This window comes from Rhamphochromis longiceps, linkage group LG13, assembly GCF_057381845.1.
Source record: "Rhamphochromis longiceps isolate RC_006_pf linkage group LG13, R_longiceps_female_GT1.1, whole genome shotgun sequence".
Classification (NCBI taxonomy): Eukaryota; Metazoa; Chordata; class Actinopteri; order Cichliformes; family Cichlidae; genus Rhamphochromis; species Rhamphochromis longiceps.
Window position 1 is genome coordinate 13584314 of NC_140569.1, and position 25416 is coordinate 13609729.

At 42.5% G+C, this 25416-nt stretch overlaps 1 protein-coding gene across 4 annotated transcripts; it reads right to left on the bottom strand.

Moving 5' to 3' along the window:
- Positions 1–1707: 1707 nt before the first annotated feature.
- On the bottom strand, positions 1708–25381 carry dachc (dachshund c). Of its 4 annotated transcripts, none has more exons than XM_085428047.1 (11): positions 24614–25381; positions 17366–17475; positions 14264–14374; positions 10998–11176; positions 10218–10338; positions 9930–10064; positions 6624–6820; positions 4515–4665; positions 3628–3756; positions 3364–3435; positions 1708–2267 (listed from the first exon to the last, which is right to left on the bottom strand). In XM_085428047.1, the coding sequence occupies exons 1-11, from the start codon at positions 25195–25197 to the stop codon at positions 2230–2232; spliced, it is 1827 nt and encodes a 608-aa protein (XP_085284173.1). In that variant the 5' UTR covers positions 25198–25381; the 3' UTR covers positions 1708–2229. The 4 variants fall into 4 exon arrangements, with proteins under 4 accessions (XP_085284173.1, XP_085284174.1, XP_085284172.1 ...); XM_085428046.1 differs by having other exon boundaries at positions 1710–2267; positions 3364–3474; positions 4515–4662; XM_085428045.1 differs by having other exon boundaries at positions 1710–2267; positions 3364–3474.
- Positions 25382–25416: the final 35 nt, after the last annotated feature.

The window sequence follows — 25416 nt, forward strand, 5'->3', positions numbered from 1 at the left end:
ATATGGCGAACAGCTGTCTAATAGTGTTGCACTTTCCCCATCATCAACAGATGCAGTTGTGTTAGTTCCCATTGGTTAGTTCCCACCCATTAGGTCTATTTGGCTGCCTGTGGTCAGATGTGACTGCAAAGCAGAGCTCAGTAACAGCTTGCTAATTGTGTTTCAGACCTTCTCTGTCACTGATGTAGGAGTGAGGTCTAAAAAGGTTGCTTTGCCCCTGTTCTCAATCAAAGATAATCAGATTAAACAGCACAGAGATGTGTGTATGTATATGTTTGTGTGTGCTTACCAATAAAGAGACTCCAGATTTGGAGACAGCCTTGACTCCTGCTGTTTGCTTTGTTCATTAAGAGGAGATGAGCAGATGGTTTGCTGGTCTGTTGTGCAGTGCACACATGCAGGCACACATACACACACACACGCACGCACATGCAAATACACATATACACATGCATGCTCGGTCCTGTCACCTTAGCTTTATCCTCCATTTATCTTTTCCATTACACATCTCTCGGCAGGACAATGCCACTCGGTGAATTGTGAGGGATGTGTGTGTGTGTGTGTGTGTGGGTGTATGTGTGTGTCAGAGAGACAGAGAGAGATACAAGGGAGTGTGAAAGAGTAGTGCGCTGCTGAATGAAGTCACAAACCTTTTTAGTCAAGACAGCCTCTGAGGTGGTCATCTGAAAAGCTGATGACTCATTCATACATTCATTTATGTGAATCATTGCTATTCACTTGTCAGCCATTCTGTATTCAGGAAGAATTGCTTATAACAGAGGTATTGTTTTCGTCCTGCATCACAGCTTATCTGCCTGTGTCCAGGAAATGGCACACTGCACATTTAGACAAGGTTACATGAGCAAAGCCTGGCTGAGTGCAAAGATTCCTTTTCTTTTTGGCACAACAAATGGTTTCAGAGCAATGAGAAATGTATTGTTTGGGATTTTAGAAAACTTAATATTCCTCCTGAGCCGAGTTCCTGAGTATGTCTTCAAGGCAACTGCTTCTAAAGTCTCTAAACTGCCAGCACTTTTGATCTGTAATGCCTCTTAATATATTATATATCCATGCTTTTAACATCTGCATCAGTAAAACAACACTTCTTAAACCACACACACACACTTTGGTTTCACTGCTCTGACCTCATTTTATAAGCCAAATATATCTTATACCTGTAAGTAGGCACACACTTTTTTTGAAAGCTACACTGGATTTATCTTATAAGACTTTACAGGAGTTCAATTAAAAAAAATCCTATTGATTAGTTTGATTTTGCAGGGTTCTGTCTCCTGCATAAATACTAAGACCATAAATAGCCACAAGTGTACTATTTTCTTCCACAAGTTGTTGTCAAGTTCTTAACAAAAAAAGGTGCCAACTACTAATTGTTGACTCAAAATGATCCATTCTTAATGAGAACTATTGTGTCTTTTCAACATGTGTCATTAATCAGCCTGTCAGTTATGACCCTGCTCTTTGCCATCAATACTTGCGTGGAAGGTTTTAAGGATGGAGCAAGAATCAATGCCACGTCCCTCTCCATACCCTCACAATGCATAATACACATGGACCATCTCTTCCTCCACTCAGGCAACTTTTTACAAAAAGTTTAATATAAATCCATAAATTAGAAATGAAGACAAACAAAATGAAAAATGTCATCAGAGACTACACTAGTAAAATAAAGAAAGAAACAGTGACACAATTTAATAAAAAGGATTTGTATTGTTTGTATTGTCAAACTGCATTACTGCATAACATACACAATACAAGTCATTTCCTGACTGTACAACATGCCATTATGAGTTTTTTTCTTCTTCCTGATAGCGATAACAAAAATGATGACTATATATATGTACACAACTCTGTTACAAGTTATATCGATCACTTGTGTCGAGATAAACAGCACTGACAAAAAAACAACTATGGTCATTTTCGTCTAGGATCTAAAAACCTTGATTGAAAGAAACACAGTCAAACACAACATCAGTACTTTTCCCACTAGAATTTGGTGATAAATGCAATAAATTAAACAAGAGAACAATGAGAAAGTTCAAATGTCACTCTTGAAAATGTAGGAAGGGGTCCTCTTGGGGATGTGGAGATGCCACTGCGCGACTGAGCATGCCTGTCGATTGTATTTCCCATGAATGAAGAAATTTCATTACTCTGTCCATCCATCCATCCGTCCGTCCGTCCATCCATCCATCCATCCATCCATCCTCTTCAGTACATCCCAGTGGTTTGCAGAAACACTCTCCCCTCTGAAACAATAAAAACGATAATGAATAAAATTTCAGCACAATAACATTTGTCAATTTCAGGGGAGACAAGCATTATTCTAACAGTAAAAGGCACGGTGCTGGATCCAATTCATTCACTAATTTCAATATCGAGAAGGTCCTATAGAGCCACAAGCAAAGATCATTAACAAAAGAACATTATTAAGGCTCAGTTGAAAGTGTTTTTCTGCCGCTGATCTCCATTTTTGGCGATAAAACTTCCTGGCACAAAGGAAGCACATCCTGCCCTGCTGTCTGACAGACAATTCCCCTTTAAATGATTTATTACTGGGTGTTAATTATGCAAATGATGTCCAAACAAACTCGTCATGAGGACAATTAAGACAGCCATTAATTAGTGGCCAGTTCTCTTCTTGCTTCACTGACATTCAATTAAAAATTGCTTTTGAACAAGCACGCTGTTTGGTATGGCGGTCTTGGCACAGCGCGGAGCAGAGGTGGGCTGAAACCATGCACTCTTTTGATGAGGCCGAGCTAGAGATCATGGCCATTTCTTTTTCTGTCTGTTTAAGATGTTACATGTGGGATTTTCTCATTAATCTATGAAGACAATAAAGGTGGCAAAATAAATATATTAAATGCCTGTCTCCATTAAACTGGCAACCTCAGAAAACTGTCTCATGCTTCATTTCATTTTGTTCAATTTCTCAGGAGTGGTCTCCCTGTGAAATCTTTGAAAACTCTTCCAGTAGACCGGTCAGTTAAGCATCAAAAGCAGTGAGTAGGTGAAATAAAGAAATCTCCTTCCCCAGCTTGGTCGATAGCTGCTAAATAAATTCCTGCCACTACGTATATGTATTTTTTGGGAACATTACGTCAGTTTTTAGCCATTAATATTAAATCAATTAGTCCCCACTTGTTTAAAGTTTTAAGTTTAGTGCATTTCTGTTTGCATTTCCTGTATTAATCACATTTAAGTTGTCTTTTGGTGGCAGAACATTACAGCAGTGACAGCTTTTGTGCAGGATTTTTTCCACAATTTTTTTAATCACAATGTGACGCCTGTTTTCACCTCTACATACTGAGAAAGCTGCCTTCGTTATCTGGACACTTGTACCTTGTACTGTTGCCTTAGTGTCCACCCTGCTGTCATCGTGGTTGTTCCCATCCGAGTCCTGGGTCACAGGCTCTGTGTGGGGAGGGGCTGCTGATGATTGATGGCCTGTAGCTTGGCCATTAATTAATAAGGACACTTAATTAGAGGCTAATGAACAGTCAAGGCTACACTGTAGTGAAGGCTTGGGCAATATTAGATATGAAAAGAAGAATTACGAAGGATTTAGTCACTTAAATAAATTCTGAGTCAAAACCATTTCTGTACCTGTGTGTGTGTTGGCAGTGTGCAGGAGACTGTGCTCTGCCTGATCACGGAGTTTCACCTCCTCCTCCAGGGCCTCCTGTAGTCTCCTTTTACTCCTCTTTTCCTTCTTCAGGCGCTTCTGGATAAGAACTTAAAAAAGAAGAGGAAGAAAGGAACAAGCAGACGGCCAAGAGTGTGAAAGGATGTCAGAAAAGTTCAAACTTTGCAATCAAAATATTTAGGTGCTTTTTTTAATGCTTGACTTGCATGCAGTGTTGGATGCTTTCTGACCTTGGTGGATATTTGCAACAAAAGCTCTGATGGCACTTTGACCTTAGTAAGTGAGGTCAACATGCTATTAAAGTATAGCAAACTCTGCATTTGCTCAAAAACCCCTGCAACAGGTAAGCAACATCACGCGGCTCTTTCAGTTTTTGTGTTTTGTGGTCATTTTCCACCACAAGTTGCATGCTTCCCCACCTGGTGTGTCCTCATCAACCAAACTGTCCTTGATTGGAATTTTGTCTGACCGTGCCGTATACGACAGCTTTTGTAAACTTGCCAAACTTGATTTAGTTTGTAGCAGACTGCCAACTTTAGTCTAATTCACCTCTGCAGATGCCTTGAGGGGTAATATACAGTAGGTGTCCTCACTTCCTTATCTGATTTTCCCGATAATGGACGTCCTGTCAGCTTTACAAGTGGATTAGACCACTCTTGTTTAGCTGCACGGCCGATTTTGTCAGTGTTTCGACAGTAAAATCCACACCGTGCCAGAGTTAATAAATTCACGAGGGCCAAATGTAACACTCCAATCAACACTTGCCAACTAGAATAATTTCCAGAGACAAAATCTCGAGTTAGCACTGACATTTGTTTCTAACTCATCTGTATGTGGAGCAGCCTACCTCTGTTTTTCTGTTCCATGCTAAGCTGTCTCTCCAAGGTCTCTCTGAGCTCCCGCTCTCGGACCAGCTCCATCTTCAACTCTGTCCTCTCCAGCTGGTCCTGTTTCTCCTGCGCCCTGGCATTCTCTATGGCAACTCTCAGTAGACCCTGCTTGGAGACACACAGACACACAGCAACAGGTTACACCAACTAGGGCTGGGCCATATTATACCGTTCACGGTAATACCGGTATAATGTTAGGCAACGATAGGAAAATGAAATATCGCGATAGAATGGGAGTAAAACGCGCATGCGCAGTGCCTTTGTTTTCATACGCACATGGCCGATTGTTGAGTGAAACAGATGAACCAGAATTGGTTTGTAAAAATGGTGCAACTTCAGTGATGTGGAACTGGTTTGGTGTTTGTCCGTCAGATACACAACAAAGCACATTTTTTTGCAGAACATGCAAGTGGCCGTTGTTATTGTCATATTTGTCGGACTAAGATGCTCTTAAATCTGGGAGTAATCTGGGTCCTAAACTCCATATGTTTCAGGTCAAACAACACTGCAGCATCACTTAGAGTTAAAAACTGTCTAAATTCTTTCATCTTTAATAAAACGATCAGCATTGCTGCTTTACCAGGTGTAACTATGAAGTTTAACTTCCAGGCATCCATGAAAACAAAAGTTATGACATTTAACGGAGTTAGAAGTTAGCAGGAAGCTAGCGGAAGTTAGCTCGCTAGTTTCGCTAGTTACCTAAGCATGATATAGCATGTTCTGACGGAGAGATTTCTGAAAAAAATCAAACGTACAGCTCTGCTATCACTTCCAACATAAATGAAGACAGGAAACTAAACAGCAGTGACGTTTGTAGGGTTACTGAAGTTGGGCTAGCTGGTATATAATGATGTGCTACGTGATCGCTAGCGACACAGCTATGTTAGCATAACATAAACAGTGAAGCTGGAGGACGAACACTAACACTTTTCCACTTATAAAAGTTAACGTGAAGGTTCTTCATGGTTAGAGACAAATGCAATCGCATGGCAGGATGCTGTAAACGGACCAAACTTCAGTCAGGAGAACAACTGAGATAATCCATCCACAATACGAGGTTAGTCATTAATATACTGCAACAACATGGGAATAGAGCAGCTGCCAGAGAATTCAACATTAATGAATCAATGGTACAGAAGTGGAGGAAGCAAGAAGAACGAGTTTAATAAAGTTTGATTTATCTGACTGCTTTGTTTCGCTTAATGTGCCTTATAATCCCGTGCACCTTATGGTGCGAAAAATACGTACTGCACACTACAGTTTAATGTTGCAAAGCACCTCTTTTTAACTTCAGTGGATATTATACATGGTTATGCTCAGGATATGTCAGCCCATTTCTACTGGAAATGCCTTTTGGTTAAACTTTCAGCAAGGAATTTGCATTTGCACTGTTACATTTTTATAAAGCTTTAATGTACATAAAAACCAGCTTCTTGTTTAAGTGAAAATAAATGGAAGGTTGTCTTTTTGCGCTAGTAATGTTGTGGAGTTGTATTTTGTCTCGCATCAATTATATCGTCGGTTATATCGTTATCGCAAATTTTCAAATATATATCGTGATAAATATTTTTGGCCGTATCGCCCTGCTCTAACACCAACATTAAAAAAGTAAACCCTTTACCAGCTGAACCTTACTAATACAAATTGAAAAAGACGGTGTTTCTGAACATTTCATGTTAACATAAAAAGTCTCCTAATTGTAAAAGTATAACAATCACAATTAATCTTTTTTAGGCAAATTTAGGCAAATCTTTGTCTGTCATCACATTCGGTTAGGATTACCGAGTGGGAAAAAATGCTGGTCTTTTAACTGCCATCACCACTTCAGGGTCAGATGGGTTATTTATTTTCTCCCTGTGAAAACCCAACCAGAGAGGGCTTTCATTGTGACTATACTATAACAAAGATGTATAATCTGAGAAGCAGGTCAGCACACGCCCATCTGAATTACTGCATATCCTAAATGTCTACTATTTACCATTTCAGGAAATCCCAAAGAGTGGCTCATCTCTCTTCCTATTCATCTTGGGGTATAATAATAACAATAAAGCCCGGCAGAGCCTCACCTGGATGTTCGTGAGCAGGGTCTCTATGGAGGACAAGCCTTCCGGGAAGATGAAGGGAGTGTGGTGAAGACCTGCTGGGAGCTTCTGTCCTGCCGGGTAAGAAACCCTCTCACAGCCCTCCCTGCTTGATGGGGGTTTCTGGTAGACTTGTCTATCACAGCTCTCCCTGGTCGTCTGAGCGGCCAAGGAGGTGTTATCTGGAGGCAAGAGAGACAGTTTGATGTCTAGTCTGTAAGGCTGATGCACATCTGACTGAATCAGTTTACCACAGTGAGCCCATGGCTTTCACCTTCACACAGACTCTTAAGGAATCACACACAGGGGTGCCATCACTTCATTATGTGAAGTAAGGATCAATAACAAAATTATTAGAGCAAGAAAAGTAAATTACTGACCGTGGTAAATACCACTTTGAGAAAACAAAGATAAGGCTATAAGTGTATGAGATTTTCAATTTACACATTTATATTTATCATGATAACTGGTACGTCATTTACTCTAATATATTCTTCATCCACTAAGAGACAATAGAGAGCTCTGGAAAAAGCTAGAAAGTGGATCTTGATAGTTGATAATTTTAAATACAAGTTGACAAAGCGTATTTCATATAGATTATAAAAGCAAAACACTTCAGCTGAAAGCCTCCTGCAAAGAAGGAGTGATTTAAATAATGTACACGTATAAAAATCGATTCGATTTTCTTGAGCTTCCAAATGTATTTTGTGGTCTAGGCACTGTTTGTTTTTTTGTTTTTTTAACATCTATTCTCCTTCCAAAAGTGCAAACCTTTGAAAAGTGGTATGCATATTTGACAATACTTACTGTGTTAGTAATTTGTCTTACAACTGTCTCTTTTATCAAGTGTGTGCTTCAATCCTATTAGTATAGTATATCTTGGTTAATGTTTGTTTAAAATCAGCAAAAAAGATCTTCATTCTTGCGACAATATGTAATCAAAGCACAGAAATTTCTAGCTTACTAATATAATTTACTTAATTTCTTGTAAACACATCAAGCCCAACAGCAAATAGGTGTTTACACTAATTACTGCGTGCAAGTTCGTGCACACATGCACAAACGTCCTGGTTTGGGGTTTTAAAAATGTGGTTACCCTTTATTAGATGGCAGTCTGCCTATTGATAATGCACCACAGCTTGACATCTCCCATAAAACCAGCTAAGAACCTGCATTATGGATGACCATCTGTTTGTAAACCTGAGAACTGCGTGTACCCTATTCGTGACAGAGAGGGAGATGAAGATTAGCCATTTCCTGCATGTTTTTTTTCCCCCTTGCATCAGGCAGTTGCTCAGTTTATGCGTCTACTGTCTTCAGAGCCGCCGAGGACGAAGACGTCCTGGGAGTTCGGCAGTTATTGGAGCAGAGACGAGTGTGAACGTGCGATGTGATATCTGGCAGTTTTCTCTGTCTGTGACAAATGACAGTGTTTTCTCCACTTAGCTGACCACAGCATCTTCTGCTCCAAATCCACCCACCTTCCCCACACTGCCTCGGCCTCACGTCTTGGCAACTGTCACATTCAAGGTGTTTCACAGATGAGAAGCAATACCCCCCCCCTCCCCTTTCTCCCTCTTTCTTGCTAAAAGCATTGCTCTGTAGAGAAAGGTAATTAGCAGGTGCTGGCGAGCTCAGCGGAGGGCATCCAACTACACTCCTGTGGCTCTCATACAGACGCACACACACACATATTCGAAGCTGCTGAAGTGCGCAGTCAGCAGCGTGGGCTCCCCAGGCTCCTTGGATGTGACTGATCCTTTATTGAGTTACAGTTTTACGCCTACTTTACCTCACACTCGCACACAGGTCTGGCATACACATACACACACAGACACAGCTGCCAGCTTGTTTGATCATTTACCCATCTCTCTCTAACCAAGGTCACTGTCTGTTTTTCTCTTTTCTCCCAACTTCTTCCCCCCCCCCCCCCCACCCCGTCTCTCTTACTCTTCTCCCACCCGTCCCCAGGGCTAATGAACTTCACCACGTGAAGACTGCCAGTCAGCGGAAGAGGGAAAAAAGGGGGAGTGGGGGGAGCGAAAGAGAGAGACAGTGAGAGAATAAAATTTTGCTGATGTTTGGTTAATGGGAGTGAGGTGTCAGGGATGGCCTCTGATCTTTGCTGCATGGATACGTTGTTCAAAGACCAGTAAAACAGCACACACAGCCAAAAACGGACTCGCATACACACACTCGCAGATTATCATACAATGGATTGACAGAATGACAGCGCTGAAGTGCTCTTTGAAACTCTGCTCAATCCACGATAAAGCCTATCCTGTGATGTTCTAGGTCAAGCACAAAAGTTTGCAATCCAGTAAATGCACATGCGTTTCATTTGCATGCAGGAAAATCAATTGAAAATCAATCACATAAATGCAACGTGTGATGCATGGCGCTCACGTTGTTGGTGCCCTCGCTGCTTTGTCAATACTGTCAGACACCTGACAGCATCAGAAACCGTACCTGGGAGGCCTTTGTGATTTTTAGATTCAATTACTGAATAATGCGATTCCGTATTAGAATACATTTACATGCACGCACACACGTACAAACTCGCATACAAACAGTCTCTCTCTCTTTTTCTCTCGCAGTAGATTTCTGCTGACTGTTTGTCCTTGAGCAGTCCTCATTAAGCTAATGCAAACCTCCCTGACAGAGAGAACCAAACAACTGACGTTGCAGCGCCGTGGCAACGCAGGCCCTAACGACAGGGAGGCAGTCGTTATGCAGATGAGGTCCAGCTGAGAGCGCGGGAGGCCGCCTGGCTCGTTAGACCGCGGCCTAGCAAATGGCTCGCTAATGTAACACCGCTTCCTGGTCTAATGGAGTCCTGTTTTGCAGAATTATTTGTCTTTGCTCCCCGCAGGGAGCCTGGGGGCCACTGACAGCAAGAAGGAGAGAAAGTGGAGAGAAAGGGTAAGACGGTGAATGCTCATTGACCTGTTACTGATATACTGATTTCTTTCTTGTTGAACCCTCTTTCTTTAAAAATAAATAATTAATGAGAAACTCTCAGATAGGTGACGGAGGTGTTTAAATTGCCTTTAAATAACAATGTGCTGTGGATGAAGGTGAACTGCAAGGAAACTGAATGCTTGCTGTTCTGCATTGACAGACCTGTTTCAAAGGCAATTCATCTGTCTGAGAAATAATCAGTAAGCATTATTAAATGACTAATGACTAACTATACAATATATTCTCAGAAAGCAGTTATAAATTGACCTTTGCAGTGAGGTCAACACACACTCTTTAAGATTTTGGAACTTCAAGCGCTGACTGTCTTACCTCTGTCAGAGTGGCTCCTCTTGTTCTCCTTGTTGTATTCCACTGAAGTCCCATCTGTATCTCTGCCCCCCTGCACCGAACCAGGAGAATGACCCAACACACTGTGACTTGACGACAGGCCGTCATGGAGCGGATCTGGAGAGAAAACATACAACGCAAAAAGGTTATTAACGGACTTATAGCTCCTGTTATAGCTAAGAAAATAAAATATAAATAATATATATATGTATGTATTTTTGAACAGATTGAACCTGCCACAATACTATGCGTACACAAGTGAGTACATACGTGTAGTTTCTGCAGTGCGTTCTGTGTGAGATGGTGAACTTGACACACTGCTGCTGTGATTGGACGACAGCTGAGCTTCCTCCAGTGAGGGAGACGGGGAGGGGCTGTCACGCATTCGCTCCTAAGAAGCACCAAAGTGGCACACAATTTCAACTGAAATTATGGATAATAAAAAGACACACAAAGCTCACAAAAATCAAACTTTACAAAAACGAGAATCCAGAAATCTACTTTCAGGTCTTTTAAGCCATCCTAACCAATCATCAAAACCATACTTAATAACATTATGAGATGAGACACTGGGAAAACTGAGTGATTTGTTAATTTGATGTGTTTTATGTGTCTCTTCAAACTAATTTATTTTAACAGGTTCAATTTCTTTAATTATACATAGCGGTTTATTTTTAAGCAAAGTCATCAACTTGGCGAAGAGGATTGCATTTTCTGTTGGTATGCAGCACATCTGAAAAATGCATAAATAGATATTGGATTGACCTGAAGCCAAGAAACGACTAATTATATTCTGGTAGCGATCCATAACTTGATTCCTAATTTTGCACGTAAAGGATAGAGAGATTGAATCATTTAGAAGATGTAGAGATGAGAACTAGTTCTTTGGATGTTAAACGTTGGGAGAAATTTGTTTTAGCAAATGTTTTGTTTTGAAACAACATTTCGATGTAAATCTTAAACTCTGATTTCTTCCCTGAGCATCACGCGGACTCAGGCGATTACTGGCTCGTGGTCAGATCCACCGGGCTGATGGGCCTCTGAGTTCACCTTAATGACGGAGGTGGGAGCCCTGGCAGGGGGGTTGGCGTGGAGATGCGCCACGTTGGCCATGCTGGCCAGCATGCTCTGTCGGTTCATCTGGCCCATCGCCATGGAAACGGAGGCTGGCGCCAGGCTGGCAGGGATCAGAGGATGTGACATCATCATGAAGGGCAACTGCTCAAGAACTGGAGTAGAAAAGAATAAAAAAAGAAGGAGAACAAGATGGAGTAAGACAGTCAGTTGGTTTTCATAAGTCAGACCAGGCTGGCTCGTCATAAATGTGGGGCTTCTTTCGTTTTACCTTCAGCTGTGTTTGTTTTATTTTTTTTACCCATCACATCTTAAAAGGCTTTCCTCTGTTCGGCCCAATGTCATTTACTGAACTGAAAATGCACAGCATCTCTCATGACAAGAAATAAATCTGAAAACCAGCGTCATTCCTCTTTGTTGTATTACCTGGATGACTGCTCTGCTTCTAAATCACAACTTGAAAATGTGCGTGAAAAAAATGTCGAAAGGAAGAAAAGGCAACAGAGTAGAGGAAGACACGGCTGTTTCTCAAAGGCTTTGATGGCCTCGAGATTTTTTCTGAGCGCTAAGAAACCTACAAATTCAGCCCTGCTGGAGTCAAGGGAAAAACACATAACTTTTCTGTTAGCACCCCGGTGTTCTTTACCATAAATTAACACGTTTTCAGCAGTTGAAACTAAACTCCTATTATCTCGGCCAATCTGTCGTTCGCGCTCTTCTCTTTAAGACAAGCATCCACTATCTTTAAAGAAAATCCTTCCTCTCCACAGCACCCTAGTGGGTTGTTGCAGTCCTTCTATTCATGAAGCAAACAATCCTGTTGGGGGGGAGGGGTAGAAAATGACATAAATATTTATCATTTAATAAAAGGAAAAACAAAAACAAAAGAAACACAGGGAGGAAGTGGAACAAAAGAAGCTGATGGCAGTCCTGGTGCTGGGCCAGCAATGCACGCTGGGTAATTATAAACACAAAGGAAAAAATCTTGGACTCTATTCCGCACAATTGTCACAAATAATAGAACGAGTGCATGGAAACAAAAAAAAGGCTATCCAAAGAAGAGAGATGAAATAGAACAAATAAAGAGAGAAAAGGGAAGAAAGAAAAAGGGAGAGAATGAAAGAAGGGGAAAAGGCAAACTAAGAAATAAAGGGCGAGGCGTTGACTTTATGAGTTGGGCTCGCTGGACATATGTGCAGTGCTTTGTGCATTTGGCAGATTAGTCTCTCACTTGCCCAAAGCAGAAACCAATCCAAACAAAAGATCTTTCTGAATGGAGCTGAATAACCAGATGCTCCAACAATCAACTATGAGCCAACTCTAAATATTAAGCCTTGGTTTGAAACCAGCGCTCCACTTTTGTCACCCCCCTCAACCCCAACTCCAATCCCACCTGCCTCCATAAATTTCATTTTTCTATCCCTCATCCTAACTCTGTTTTATCCCCCCCCCTCTCCACTCTCTCTGCCCTCCCATCACTTTCTCTTATGTTTCATTAAAAACATCAAAAGTCAAAGAGCCTCTCTTATGTTTATCCAAACAAACCATTACTGTAAACACACAGTTACTGTAAATTTCCCAGAAGATCTTGTTAAATGCAGAAATGGCTGCTCCCTGCTCTTCCCCAGCCCATAAGGTGTCACACTCAGCATTTGTGAGTGTGTGCGTGTGTGTAATCTGAGATTGCCTTTGTAGTGGTTAAAGCTCTGGTAGGGGCCTATCCTTCCCATAAGGCAGTGGGTGGCGGTATGGAAAAAACACATTGTGCTTATGTGTGTATGTATGCCTGTGCTGTTTGTGTGTGTGTGTGTGAGAGAGTGTGTGTGTTTCCACTTGACTCTATCATTAACAGTGATTAAGCTTTACAGGTTTATAATGGCTGGTGGTAACCATGCCATCTAACTGTGCACAGATGCAGGCAGTTGTAAGTGAGTGTATGCAATGGTAAACAATGCTTAATGTTGGGATTGTTTACAGACACAAGCACCGTACACACAAAGCAAAAAAAAAAGAAAAAGGTAATAATGGGTTTAAACATACAGTGATTTAACTGTAAGGACATTTTTTAGGACATTTCTGTCCTAAAGCCTTGTGCTGTGCTCCACATGTTAAGTGTGTGTGTGTGTGTTTGTGTGTCTGGCTGATAGCATATTCCACACAGACCTCCATAAGCCCAGTCATCTGTCTAAACACACTGATGTCGCTTTAACCTGTCGATAACAGTGTGTGAGTGTGTGTGTGTGTGTGTGTGTGGGGGGGGGGGGGGTGTGTGTGTGCGCACACGCGCGTGCTTGTGCCCGTCCCGCCATCGATTGTCCAGCGTTTGTCGTTTGCATTCAGGATAGTGAATTAGAGAGAAGACTATTGATTTGGCTTCAGCCTCTCATCTTATTCATCTCTCTATCATCCCCGTGTGCTTACTACCGTGCACCGATGCTCCAGATCTGCTGGCTGCTCTCCCTCGCTGCAAAGCCAGGGATGGGCACTGTGAAGGGAGCGGGTTTTTCTAACATATGACTAAAATAGGAGAATATCTGAACATGTAATGAGCAGCCAACAGGGATTCGATTAAAAAAAAAAATGAGAAGGTGATTCTTTGCTTTCCAGGGGCAAACTGTAAATGAGAGCACACTCCTTTGTCAGCTCTGAAAGGCAAGACTTTTTCCAGAAAAATCCTGATTTAATTTCTCTCCTTATGGCAAACAAGTGTGACTAACAAAGCTGGTCTGAGTCGACACTCTCTCATTGGGATGACTAATAAGTACTAATGACTTGCCGGCAATGTTTTGAGGCCACAGAGCAGATGACCAACTGCGTTTTTCAGGAAATGATTCCTGAATCTTATTGAGTACCACAAATATGCAAACTAATCCAAGCTGGAGAAAATTCAGCCTTATAGTCAATTATTACAAGCTGGGAAAAAACACCACAGAAGCAGTCATTTATATAGATGTGTTTATATATTTGTTTGGATTACCTCACCCAGATATCCTTTTTTGCATTTCATCTCAAGATCTTGCTGCTGTTGTTTGTTTTTCTACTAACTGTCTCTCAAAGGAAACATACAGGCTGCAGAGGTGATGTCACATCCTGGTTTTAATCAGCCTGGTTCATAAACACAGCTGCTCAAGTTGTATTGACTTGGCATCACAGATGTGTTCAACAGTGTTATGCGGGTCGTGATTAACATAACACTCACACACTCACATATGCACGTACCAAAAAAAAAGGATGAGACTCACCCAGTCCGGGGTTGTGGTCGCCGTTTTCTCCGTTTCGCCCGCCATGTTGTTGGTTGCTGTGGTAACCGGCCATCGCCTCCAGTTTGATCTTTTTGGCCAGGGCAGAGAGATCTAAGAGAGAGAGACAGAGACAGATGCAGAGATGAAGAAAAAGAGGGAAAGAAAGAAAGAAAAAGAATCAATAAGAGCCAGATCAATGGCCCCCGGTGGAGGATTAGAGCAGTAGGTAGGCAGGAGGTTGTCATAGGAGGACAGGGGCCAGACATTCATTCTGACTGCACCGCTGCACTGGCCATTTAGTCTGCCAGGGAATCAGCAGTGATAGGAACAAGCCAAGACATTCATCTCTCCCACACAGGGATATCACATCCCACAGCACAGAGCACAGGATAACACTCAGCAGCGGCAGCAGCAGCTCCACCTTTCATCCAGAGAGAACTTCGTTATCGGTACGAATTAGACGCACAAGGCAAAAAGTGAAGATACTTTCTAATGGGGGTTGTGCACTTTTGGATAATGTGTAATAGAGAGTGAGAAAATGCGAGCCATGTTTTAATTTGTGCGTTGAACCCCAGAAGGTAGTTTGACCCTCAGATCACCCTGTAAAATAGAAAATTAAATATGTCTTGTGCTAACACAGTCAAACACGTTGAATTATTAAAGTTCAGACAAACCACACAACTGTGCAAACACGGCAGAGGAAACACAAACAGACCGTAAGTCTTAATTTCCTGGTCTTCAATACGTCTAAACATTTGCAACAAACTGAACTGCTGAGTGGTTTTCTACACTCCCATCAGACGGCGGGTGTCTGAGGTGAACAGCTGAAGACGTCGACAGCCACAACAAAATCGTTCCTTTTTCTTCTCGTCTCCTCTTCTTCTCTCTCCTGCCCTCTCCCCTTCTCTCCTCCCATCCCCTCTCCTTACGTTACCTTTTCAAATGTCAGCATCACAGCGGGACATAAGCCACTGTGCTGCATGTGTGTGTGCGCGAGTACACGAGGGCGAGAAAAAGAGACTAAGGAGGATCACATCAAAGATTTTCCCCTGCCTTTTACGCTCAAATGTCCTCCCTCTCTCTGTCTCCTTCTCCCCTCTCATGTGGCCAGTTCTAATCAGTAGCACTGACATTGCCGCCGTGCCCTCTCCTTTGGTGGAAAAAGACTATTTTTTCCCACTGAGAAAGATGCTGTTGAACGCTCGCGCAGACACAACGCACACACACACACGCGCGCAAATACACATACACACTCAAGCACCTTTGAACAGTGAGAGGAAGCGGAGGCTAATAGAAAATGGCTTCTTTTGAGGCGGGGAATGAAAAGATCAGGTTGCAGTGAAGAGCACAAAGCCAAGGGCAACTTTGAGAGCGGTGAGGTGCCAACAATTACTTTTCTCCCTTTCTCTTTGCAACACACACACACACACAAACACACACAGACTACAAAAGGGACTCAAACACAAAACCGTGACTAAAACAAGCAGCGCCATGGCCTTTAGCAGACTGCTCATCGAAAGTCAGAATATAAATGTAACATGCAGCTTCAGATTGTAAAAGTTTAAGTGCCAGATGTGCAAACACTTCAAATTGATCATAAATTCTAACTCATACTGAAAAGCACAAATAACGATTTAAAGTCTCCTTTACACAATAAGAACTTAAAGGTTTACAGTACCAAGCTAAACACATCCTCACTTCAATTATAAAATGAATTTCAAAGAGGTTTCAGAGCTTTTAGAGATTATGATTCTAACCCAGTTCAACAGAGGGCTTAACAGGGAACGCTGTACTTATAATTCAAGAAAAAAAGACCAAGCTTGCAAGTTATGAGTTGTTTCTCATATGTCAGCAGTGCGTATGCTAATTTTATTAATCAACACAGCGGTCACCTCCCCAAACCCCACCTCCTCATACTATTGATGAGGGGTAAAATGTGCCATCACGGGGGTCTGCTTGGAAAAGCGGTGAAACCCGCCCCATTCTGCATAAGCAACCTGTTCTTTTTTTTTTTTTTAAACTGATGGGGTAACTCAGCTGGCTGCCAGATCACTGCTTTCACTCTGAAAGCTGAAGCAAGAACAGTTTTTGAACTTTGCTAACCGCTACTCTTGTCTGAAGCAACAACGTGTCACTAGGAGGGATTTGTCTGGTGAACCCTGACATCAGAAAAAATTGTGTAAAGGGGTGATTACACAGGCTTTCTCCTTTACTTCTTGAATATGGAATACAATCACAGATGTTTCCATTATTAAACTTTAATATTAGTTTTGTTTACTTAAATGTTAATGTCTTTATAAGTAACAGCTATACTAAAGTAATTTTCTCACCATATTAAATAGTTAATCTTGAAATACATGAAACTATGTGAACAAACCTTAAAAAAGCTGATTATAGATATTATTTGCATTAAAATCAAATTAATATATATACATTAAATAAAATATTATTTTGATAAGTGCATTTTCATTTATTCAAATTTTTTCCCCACATTTAAACATTGCACTGCAACTTCATACGTGTCAGTAATTACATTTTTTTCACTTTTTTAAATTAATAAATGTGCCTTCCTTTCTATTTCTGTTCTATTTCTGTTCCTGAAAGACCAGGTGGTTGGACCAACTGTTCATTCGTCTTTATTGACGATTATTTGACTGCACTACATATGTACTCCTCCTCTGATTGTCCTGCTTAAACAAATCATCTTTTTTCTACGTGCAGCAGCTTTTTTACATCAATATGCCGACTAAGGGCACACATCGGGATCGTTTGTGAGTCGCTTACTGTAGACAAAAAATTATTGAGAAAACACAAAATACCAGAACCTGAAAATATTGATTATTAAACTATCACAGCCAGTTAAACAAGGTGAAAGTCAAAATTTAATAAGAAATTTATTGTGATATGTGTAAAACAAAACTTGCTTCTTTCCTATACTCTTTTAAGAACATGCCCTGCACTACACATGATGCCATACTGGTAATTTAAGACACACACTGTCATAATAGTTTACTGTGCTCATGCACTGTTGTGATATTGTTTCTTCAGAAAATATGCTCGATTTATGTGTTTGTGTGTGTGTGTGTAGGTCTGGGTGGTCACCTGCAGGAGGTATAATCCCAGCATGCATCAGACCACTGTGAGACAGCATGTGGTGAGTCCCGCCCTCTGTCGCACTCTGCAGCCTCTTGGGCGGTCGTCCAGGCCTTGAACTGCAGGCGGAAAACACAAGCATGCATTAATAATTAGGCAGTTTAATACTTTACCCACTTAGTCACTTTTTCATGCCGAGACTGAGATGGGTGGCCCGGTTAAAGAAAGTGTCCTTCAGCCTGTAAACCTCTGATCCTGCTGAAGTGTCAACAAGCAAAACACTGAAACCCGACCGGTTCCAGGAAGGCTGCTGTACAGCAAATCTGACCTCCCTGTGGATACGAGCAAGCAAAAAACGAGTTTCCCTATGGCATCAATAAAGCACCTCATTACTGTTCAGCTTACTCATTCATTTGTTTGCTTATTAAATGTGTTTGCTCGCCTCCTCTTTCCTTCAATCCTTCCTTCATTCAGTCCTCTTTCCCCGCCGTGCCACAATTTTTCCTCAATAAACACTGACTACAAGCAGATTCACATGGATTCTTGTCTTGTGTGCGCGGGTGTGCGGTTTGATTGAGCCGGGCATGCTCAATCAATCTTAGAGGAAGTATGTGAAAAGCTGTCAGGCATCACTTTGGCTCTGACTAAACGGTGTGAATGTCCTGACAGGGGAAATGACACGGGCCACATCAGGCTTAATGACAACCAGCGTACCTCATCTCCTTTCATAGCAACCTGACATAACATGAGTCTGTGGGCAAGTGCGAGACAGAGCGAGGGGAACAAGAGGAGATGAAGACGGAGTGACCGAGCGCTGAAGAAACAGAGAGAACAGTTGAAAAGTTGATGCAAGACAAGGAGTGTAAAGCGAGAGGAAAAGGTGAATAAAAGGGAGAGTTTGAAATTGTAAGAAAAGGTGGGAAAGAGTAAAAGAAAAAAAAGGGGGGGGGGGGAGAGATAGACTAGCAGCAGCAGCTTCCTAGCGTGGGGTGTCTTTGAGCAGATTTTAATTAGAATCTAATCCAGCCGTCATTAAGGCCCCATAAACGAAGCTGTCAGTCAGGAGATTAATGGCGCCTCATTTGCATATTGCATATAATTCATCAATTACACAGCAGAAAGGACCAATCCCCTGTTGACACACCCACTGGCTGAGAAGGGGGGAGACGGAGAGAGACAAAAAGACAGAGAGAAAGATTGTGTAGTCACTAACTGTGGGAGAAAAACAGGTAGATTGTGAGTGTGTGTGTGGGCGTGCGTGTGCGTGCACATCGGAATGTGAGTGTGTGCATGTGCGGGGTCGTGTATGGGTTTGTGTGAGTGCGCGCGCATGTGTATGAAGTGTTCAAAGGTTAATTTGATGAGCCGATGAGCTCCACAGTTCCTGCCCTCGGTTTTAATGAGTTGTTATTATTGTCTCTTATTATGGGCCCAGACCGACTGGGATGTGACAGCTGACATCAGATATCTCACACTATCACACACACACACGCAGACAGTGAGACGCACACAAGCATGCAGACACACTCAGGTAGATTCGCATACCCACGCACACGACATGAAAGACATACAGCAGGGATGTGTGAGTGGGATAAAGTTGTAAGTATGTGTTTTGTGTGCGTGTGCGCATGCACGTGTGTTTGTGTGGGAGTATGTGCAGTTTTTGTGAAGGTGGGGGGCGCATTCAAATTACAAACAATATTCTTTTGCAGTCCTTATAGAGCAGCATACTGGGCTTAACAAAAGCAGGAAATGTATTTTTAGGTCTCAGGTTTGAAGGTAAAGTAACAGTTCCACCGCAACTGATGTTGAAACACCTTAAATGAATACACACACAGACACACATGCACACAGACACACACACAAACAGATGCACGCAAACACACACAAACGCAGTAGTGAACATCAGTGGGGGGAAATAAAATACACAGAGACCAAAAGACCGTGGTTGGTTTTTACTGCAGCCGCTTCCCTTTCCCTTACTACTGTTTATTTGCACACACTAATTAATGGCCTCTGCGTGTCTGCGCTGATGGGTGGGTGTGTTTTGTATGTGTGTGTGTGTGTGTGTGTGTGTGTGTGTGTGTGTCTTTGTATATGTTGCATTTTAGGGGGCATGAAGAACTCAAACCTAATTTTGTGTTTAGTCTGCAAGTGCGTTGATACATCAAAGTGACCCATGGAGGGAGGTCTATGTGTGTGTTGTGCATGCAAGTGTGTTTGTGTGTGTGTACATGGTGTGTGTGTGTGTGTGTGTGTGTACATGGTGTGTGTGTGTGTGTGTGTGTGTACATGGTGTGTGTGTGTGTGTGTGTGTACGTGTGTGTGTGTGTGTGTGTGTGTGTGTTTGTGTGTGTGGTTGCAGAGCACCGGTTCCCTGAGGTAGGATTAATGAAAAAGCCTTTCATGGAAAAGTCATCAAGCTGAGGGGATGGAATGAGAGAGAGGAGGGGGGAGAGAGAAAACAGTTCATTGTGTGTGTGTGTGTGTGTGTGTGTGTGTGTGTGTGTGTGTAAGGTGTGTGTGAGTGTGTGTGTGTGCAGAGGAGGGGGTGTATGGCTTATGACCTCTTTGTCTCAAACTTTAATTAAAATCTCACCCAGACGTCCTCCCTCATGCCAACGCTCTGGCCACACATGCACACACACACACACACACACACACACACACACACACACACACACACACAGTTTTTTTTAAATAAAGGTGCTCTGTACATTGAGTTCTGCCCTCCAAGCTTAGTGTGTGTGTGTTACCTGAAACATGAAACGCCAAACATGGCAGCTGGAGCTTAGTGCAGGTGGAACAGAAACAAAACACAACAAAGATGACAGATCTCTATCCTTGCTAACACACACACACACACACACACACACACACACACACACACACACACACACACACACACACACACACACACACACACACACACACACAGGGGAAAGAGAAAAGTAATGAAAGAAGAGGAAGTGTTACAGTCAAAACAGTGGAACAGTGGAACAGCTACTAGCTTGGAGGGACTGAGGTGGTGATAGGTAGCAGCTGTGTGTGTGTGTGTGTGTGTTTATATGAATGTGTGGGGAGAGAGAGCGAGGGAAAAAAAATAAGAGAACTTGCTCAAACAAGATTTTGTTTTGAATATATTAGAGGCGCTTTACAGCTCCCATGCTCCCATCCTTTCAATCTGTGTTTATCACATGGGTTTGTATTCGCCGTCACGGTCCGGTTTGATAAATCATAATGTCGCTGCTGTACGCAGGAAGACTTATGTTGGTGGTTACAGAAGGCAGGGAAAGATTGATGTTGTGATCTTCCTCTCAAATCGAGGGCTGAAAAAGCTTTCTGCGCCATTGTTATTAGGAAAGCCTGCGTGATGATGTCATGAAAGAAGCAGGCAGGACAACACACACACACAGACAGACGTGCGCACGCACACACACAGTGGGGCTCGACTTTGAGGACGTTTGATCATGGCAAAAAAATCTGATCTCCTAAACTGATACCGCTTCACATTCCTGTCCCGCATTCCAGGGTCAAAGCTGTGTCAAGACTGAGTGTGTCTGTGCGTTTGAAAAGTATGTGTACTCCATTAAAACCTGTCACAGTGGAAGACATGGAGGCCCTCTCTATCTCATCGTGCTCGTCTCTATAAAACATCAAAAGAGCGATGAGGTTAAAGTTGAGCTAACCGCCCCAGCCTAACACAGACACTCGAACACACATGGGCATACACACAGCCCTCCGCCCCTTCATCCTAACACTGCTGACTTTGACAGTGAGTTATGGCATGGCAGTGGGGCTCAGCTCTGAGAAGTCCACCTTCCCATGCACACACACACACACACACACACACACACAAAAACACTGGCTCGACACTGCCAAGTCGAGAAACACAAAGAGGGTGCTTTTGTTGTACTCTACATACCACTGTGTCTCATTCATCATTCGTCGTTTGATTTAAGTTCGAGTAACATTAACACCTGCTTCATATATTTGACTCTGCTTTTGTTGACGCCCCTGCTGCATGAGCTGCAAAGAAAAGCGTGTGAATGCCAGCTGAAAATTACCCAAAAAAAGGATTTCTGTTTCCACCCAAATATATTTGTGGTAAATGGAATTTTGCTCACGCTATTAGAAAAAAAAGGGGCCTCTTTCAGCAGTATCTCCCAAGAAAATGTGACCTTGGTACTGTGGTTCATCAAAAATAACACACTATCAGCAGTTTTAATAGGGACAATTTCTTTGGAAGAAATTAGGTCCTCTGAAAACTGCTATCTGTCCAGTTGTTATCTGTAACATGGACTTTTTTTCTGGAAAAATTGCCATTAAGTTTTGTTTTTTTTTAAATGTCATTTTCCAATCCTTTGCACAATTACTTTTACCTCATTTTACAGGGTTGGAGGCAAGAATCTTAATGCAAATATGAGGGCAAACAAACCTATCTGCATGGTCCAAATCAGGTGCCAAGTTAAAAAAAATGCATATATAGAAATAATATAAAAATGCATTATAAGTTGCAAACCTTAAATACAATTACTTATAAATATATATCCTGTGTTACTATTCAAGTGTGTTGTTATTAACGTAATCAGTTTGCCATGTTACACTACTTTTATGTAACATTCAGGAGGGTAGGCATATATGGACACTGCATAATGAATACTTATAGGGCATCTGTAAACTATATGCACACACACACTTTGACCTGAGCGAGCTATTTGATGTGTGTTACTAACAGAGAATGAAACTGTTCCTTTGTCAGGGAGAAAGAAAAGGATGGAGGATCAGGTTGCCTCCTACACGCCATGTTCTCACTGTGGAACTAATGTCATTTAGCAGCAAAGCCAGCAAACACACAGGCGTGACCATGTGAGTTCTGTGTGTGCGTGTTAACAGAGAGTGTGTTTGTGTGTCACCTATGCATGAATTATAACTAGGCTTTGAGTGAGGGTGAAGTCGGCCCTTCTTCATGGTTTGATGAGTCAGTGGTCAGTGTGTGTGTGTGTGTGTGCAGAGCAGGAGTTAACAGTGAGACAAAGAGGAGAAGGAAAGACAACGGTAAACAGAGGACACTGCTTCAAAAAACCACTTCATTTTAATCTAAAAAAAAGGACCAATGAATAAACAAACGGCCCAAAGAATAACTAGCAGGATGAAAGCCATGTAAAGCATTCTGTTAGTCATGTTAAACTATCAGACAAGGCTGCTATTTTTTTCAAGCCTGTCTCACTGTAGTGAACTGGAAAATAATAAGTGATGGCTGTCTTAATCAGTAACAGGAACCTCAGTCAGCCTTGACGTGGTCGGAAAGCTGCATCATCAAAATCTCTGAGATGTTCTTGAAACTTTTCGCTTTGGTCAGAAATCTTTAAACAAAAGCCATCGTGAGTTTCACTTTTTACCTGCTATTGTATGTCGATCCGTCCACGCTGGGGATTACTTAGAAACTTCTAATGCAGGTGGAGCTGATACTAATGGCTACCGCAGCACACTTGAAGCCTTCAGACAAAGAATCACAGAAGTCGTTTGAAGATTTCAGACGAGTGATGTTTTAAGATCTCATTAAGTAAAGGCTGTTTGAGTGTTGTGTGGATAATTAGAGACGGCAGAGGATGTGTATTTTTCGGGGGTTGTATAACATCGTTCCCATTAACACCAGACATAGAAGAAATCCCCAAGCAGCCAGAAGATGCATCTGGATTTTGTCTTGGTTGGAGGGCCGCAAATGCTTAAGTGCAGGTGTTAATCCACGCATGTAAAGCTGGAAGCTGATTCTCACAATAGTATGTTTCTTTTTGGAGTTTTTTTTCTGGGCTTGCTCAACAAGTCAAAGCTTGTCTTAAATCCCACACTTTGACTTAAAAACCAAAAACGGCTTAAAGATGAAATAAAATGAGGGCATATCAAAACACTGGAATGATCTTACCTACAAACAGTAAATCTAAAGAACTGGGGGGAAAAAAGTAATTTAAACATTGCAGAATCGGTATTTTGGCATTTATCAGCGCACATCTAGATGCATTCTCCATCTCCATTTAATGGCAGGTGTAAATTGGATCATTCATGCTCCAAGGAGCTAGGATTAACCATCAAACAATATAAATTCCCCAAACTAAGACTAATCCACACTGCTCTGGATTCAAACTCATGCTGTTATGAGCATGTGGTCTGCACAACAGCAGACTGAGGCACCAGGAAACCACAAATCCCAGCCAATTTAGCCCCTTTATCCAAACATATCTGCTGCACACTGGATTGATGACCCATGTAGCTGGTCACCATCAGAGTTCTGCAAAACAGGCTAATTTACATAATCGCATCATAAATACCGAGAATTCATTTAATCATCTCCTCTGTTCTGATGCTCAGGGCTAAAGAGTGTTGATATGATAAGACAGCAAGTTATTAAGAAGGGAGAGAGAGAGAGAGGGATGGAGCGAGGGAGGCAAAGAGAAGGAGGGAGAGAGTAAAGGGATCAGTGAGTGAGTGAGTGAGCTTGTTCTGATTTAAGCTGCCGCTTGGGGCCAAATGAAAATTAATTAATTTCTGTGAAGAATCAATTTCTCAGAATGACAGTGTCACATTCAATGTGTGCAAGTGTGAGTGTGTCAGAGAGAAAGGGAAGTAGTGCGTGCGTGCATGTCAGTGCCAGAGATCAGACTCCCAGATAACATGAGAAACTTTTAAGAGTGTTTTTCTCATAAGGATTACTAAAATTCATTATCGCCAACACCATAATCACCATCACAGTGTTTATCATCCATAAAAATGGTAATTAGTAACAGCCCCAGCAGCAGCAGTGCTGTGGCAAATGAGAAGGGGTTAACTGGACCCAAGTCAGTTATTATCAAATCAAACACGAACTCCAATAAAAGCTAAAATAAATAAATAAACATATGGAAAATGTATTTTTCCTCATGCAGCAGCTTTAAGGAAACTGAGTTTGCTTTTAAATTAGTGGAATCATTTGTAGGCAAGTTCTGAAACATAACAGACACACTGTGTAGAGATACCCTATTAGATATAAAATAACACAAGGTCATTAGTAATAATGGAGTTTATATTATTATGTAGATTTTTGTGATCCTTTTCATGACCTGCTGACTGTTTGATCCCCAAATTTGATATATTTGTAGCTATCTGCTAACCCCACCTGCTGCACTCCCCCTCCCTCAATAATGAGCTGGGTAACCCTCCATCACACTGCCACCCTCCCCACCTTCCCTTCGCTCTCCTCTCCCCGGACCCCTGCCTCACCTTGCATTGGTACAGTCGTTGTAAAGCGTCTCAAAGTCCTGCCTGGAGATAAGTTTGCACCGGTTCACCCCGGGCTGGATGGCCCCGAGCCCCCGAAGAACCCGGACCTGCTCCACGTTGCACACCACCGGGGTAATGTCCAGCCGTTTCAGCTTGGTGTAAACGGTGTGTAGCCCGCCGACCAGGTGTTTGAGAAACACGTCGAAAGCCTGAGGCAAACAGATGAGCTCCTTGTCTTTCACCGTGAACGACGCCAGTTTGGCACCTTTCACCTCCACCAGTTTGCACTCGTTGTTCTGCGGCGTGCTCTCTACGGGCGACGCAGTGGCGTACACGGGCTTAGCGCTGCTGGACACCGGAGCTCCTCCGCTCTTTAACGGGGTCCCGTTCGGCAGTAAGAGGTCCGCCCTGAACTGGTGAAGCAGCGCCGGGTGCGCCACCGGAGGAGCCGGGGAGGAAGCGGCGGAGGTGGCCGCAGGTGGCGGAGAGTTTGTGGCCGGAGACACGGAACTTGGCGCCGGGTGGTGCCCGAGTGGAGCTGCGGGCAGCAGAGCCGGAGGCGCAGGAGTTGCCATAGTGGTCATGACCAAGAACTGGAGAATAAGTAAACTTCAAAGTCAACTATTTAAGAAAGTAACTTGGCCGAACACACGCATACACTTTGGAGAGTGTGAACTGCGCATGGAGCGTGCCGAAGAGGAGAGAGGGGGATGAAAGAAGAGTAGACGGGGTCCGTGTGTGGAAAAACAGATCACATACTTGAATCAGAATGAGCGGAGGCTTGTCTCAGAGCTGGAGATGCT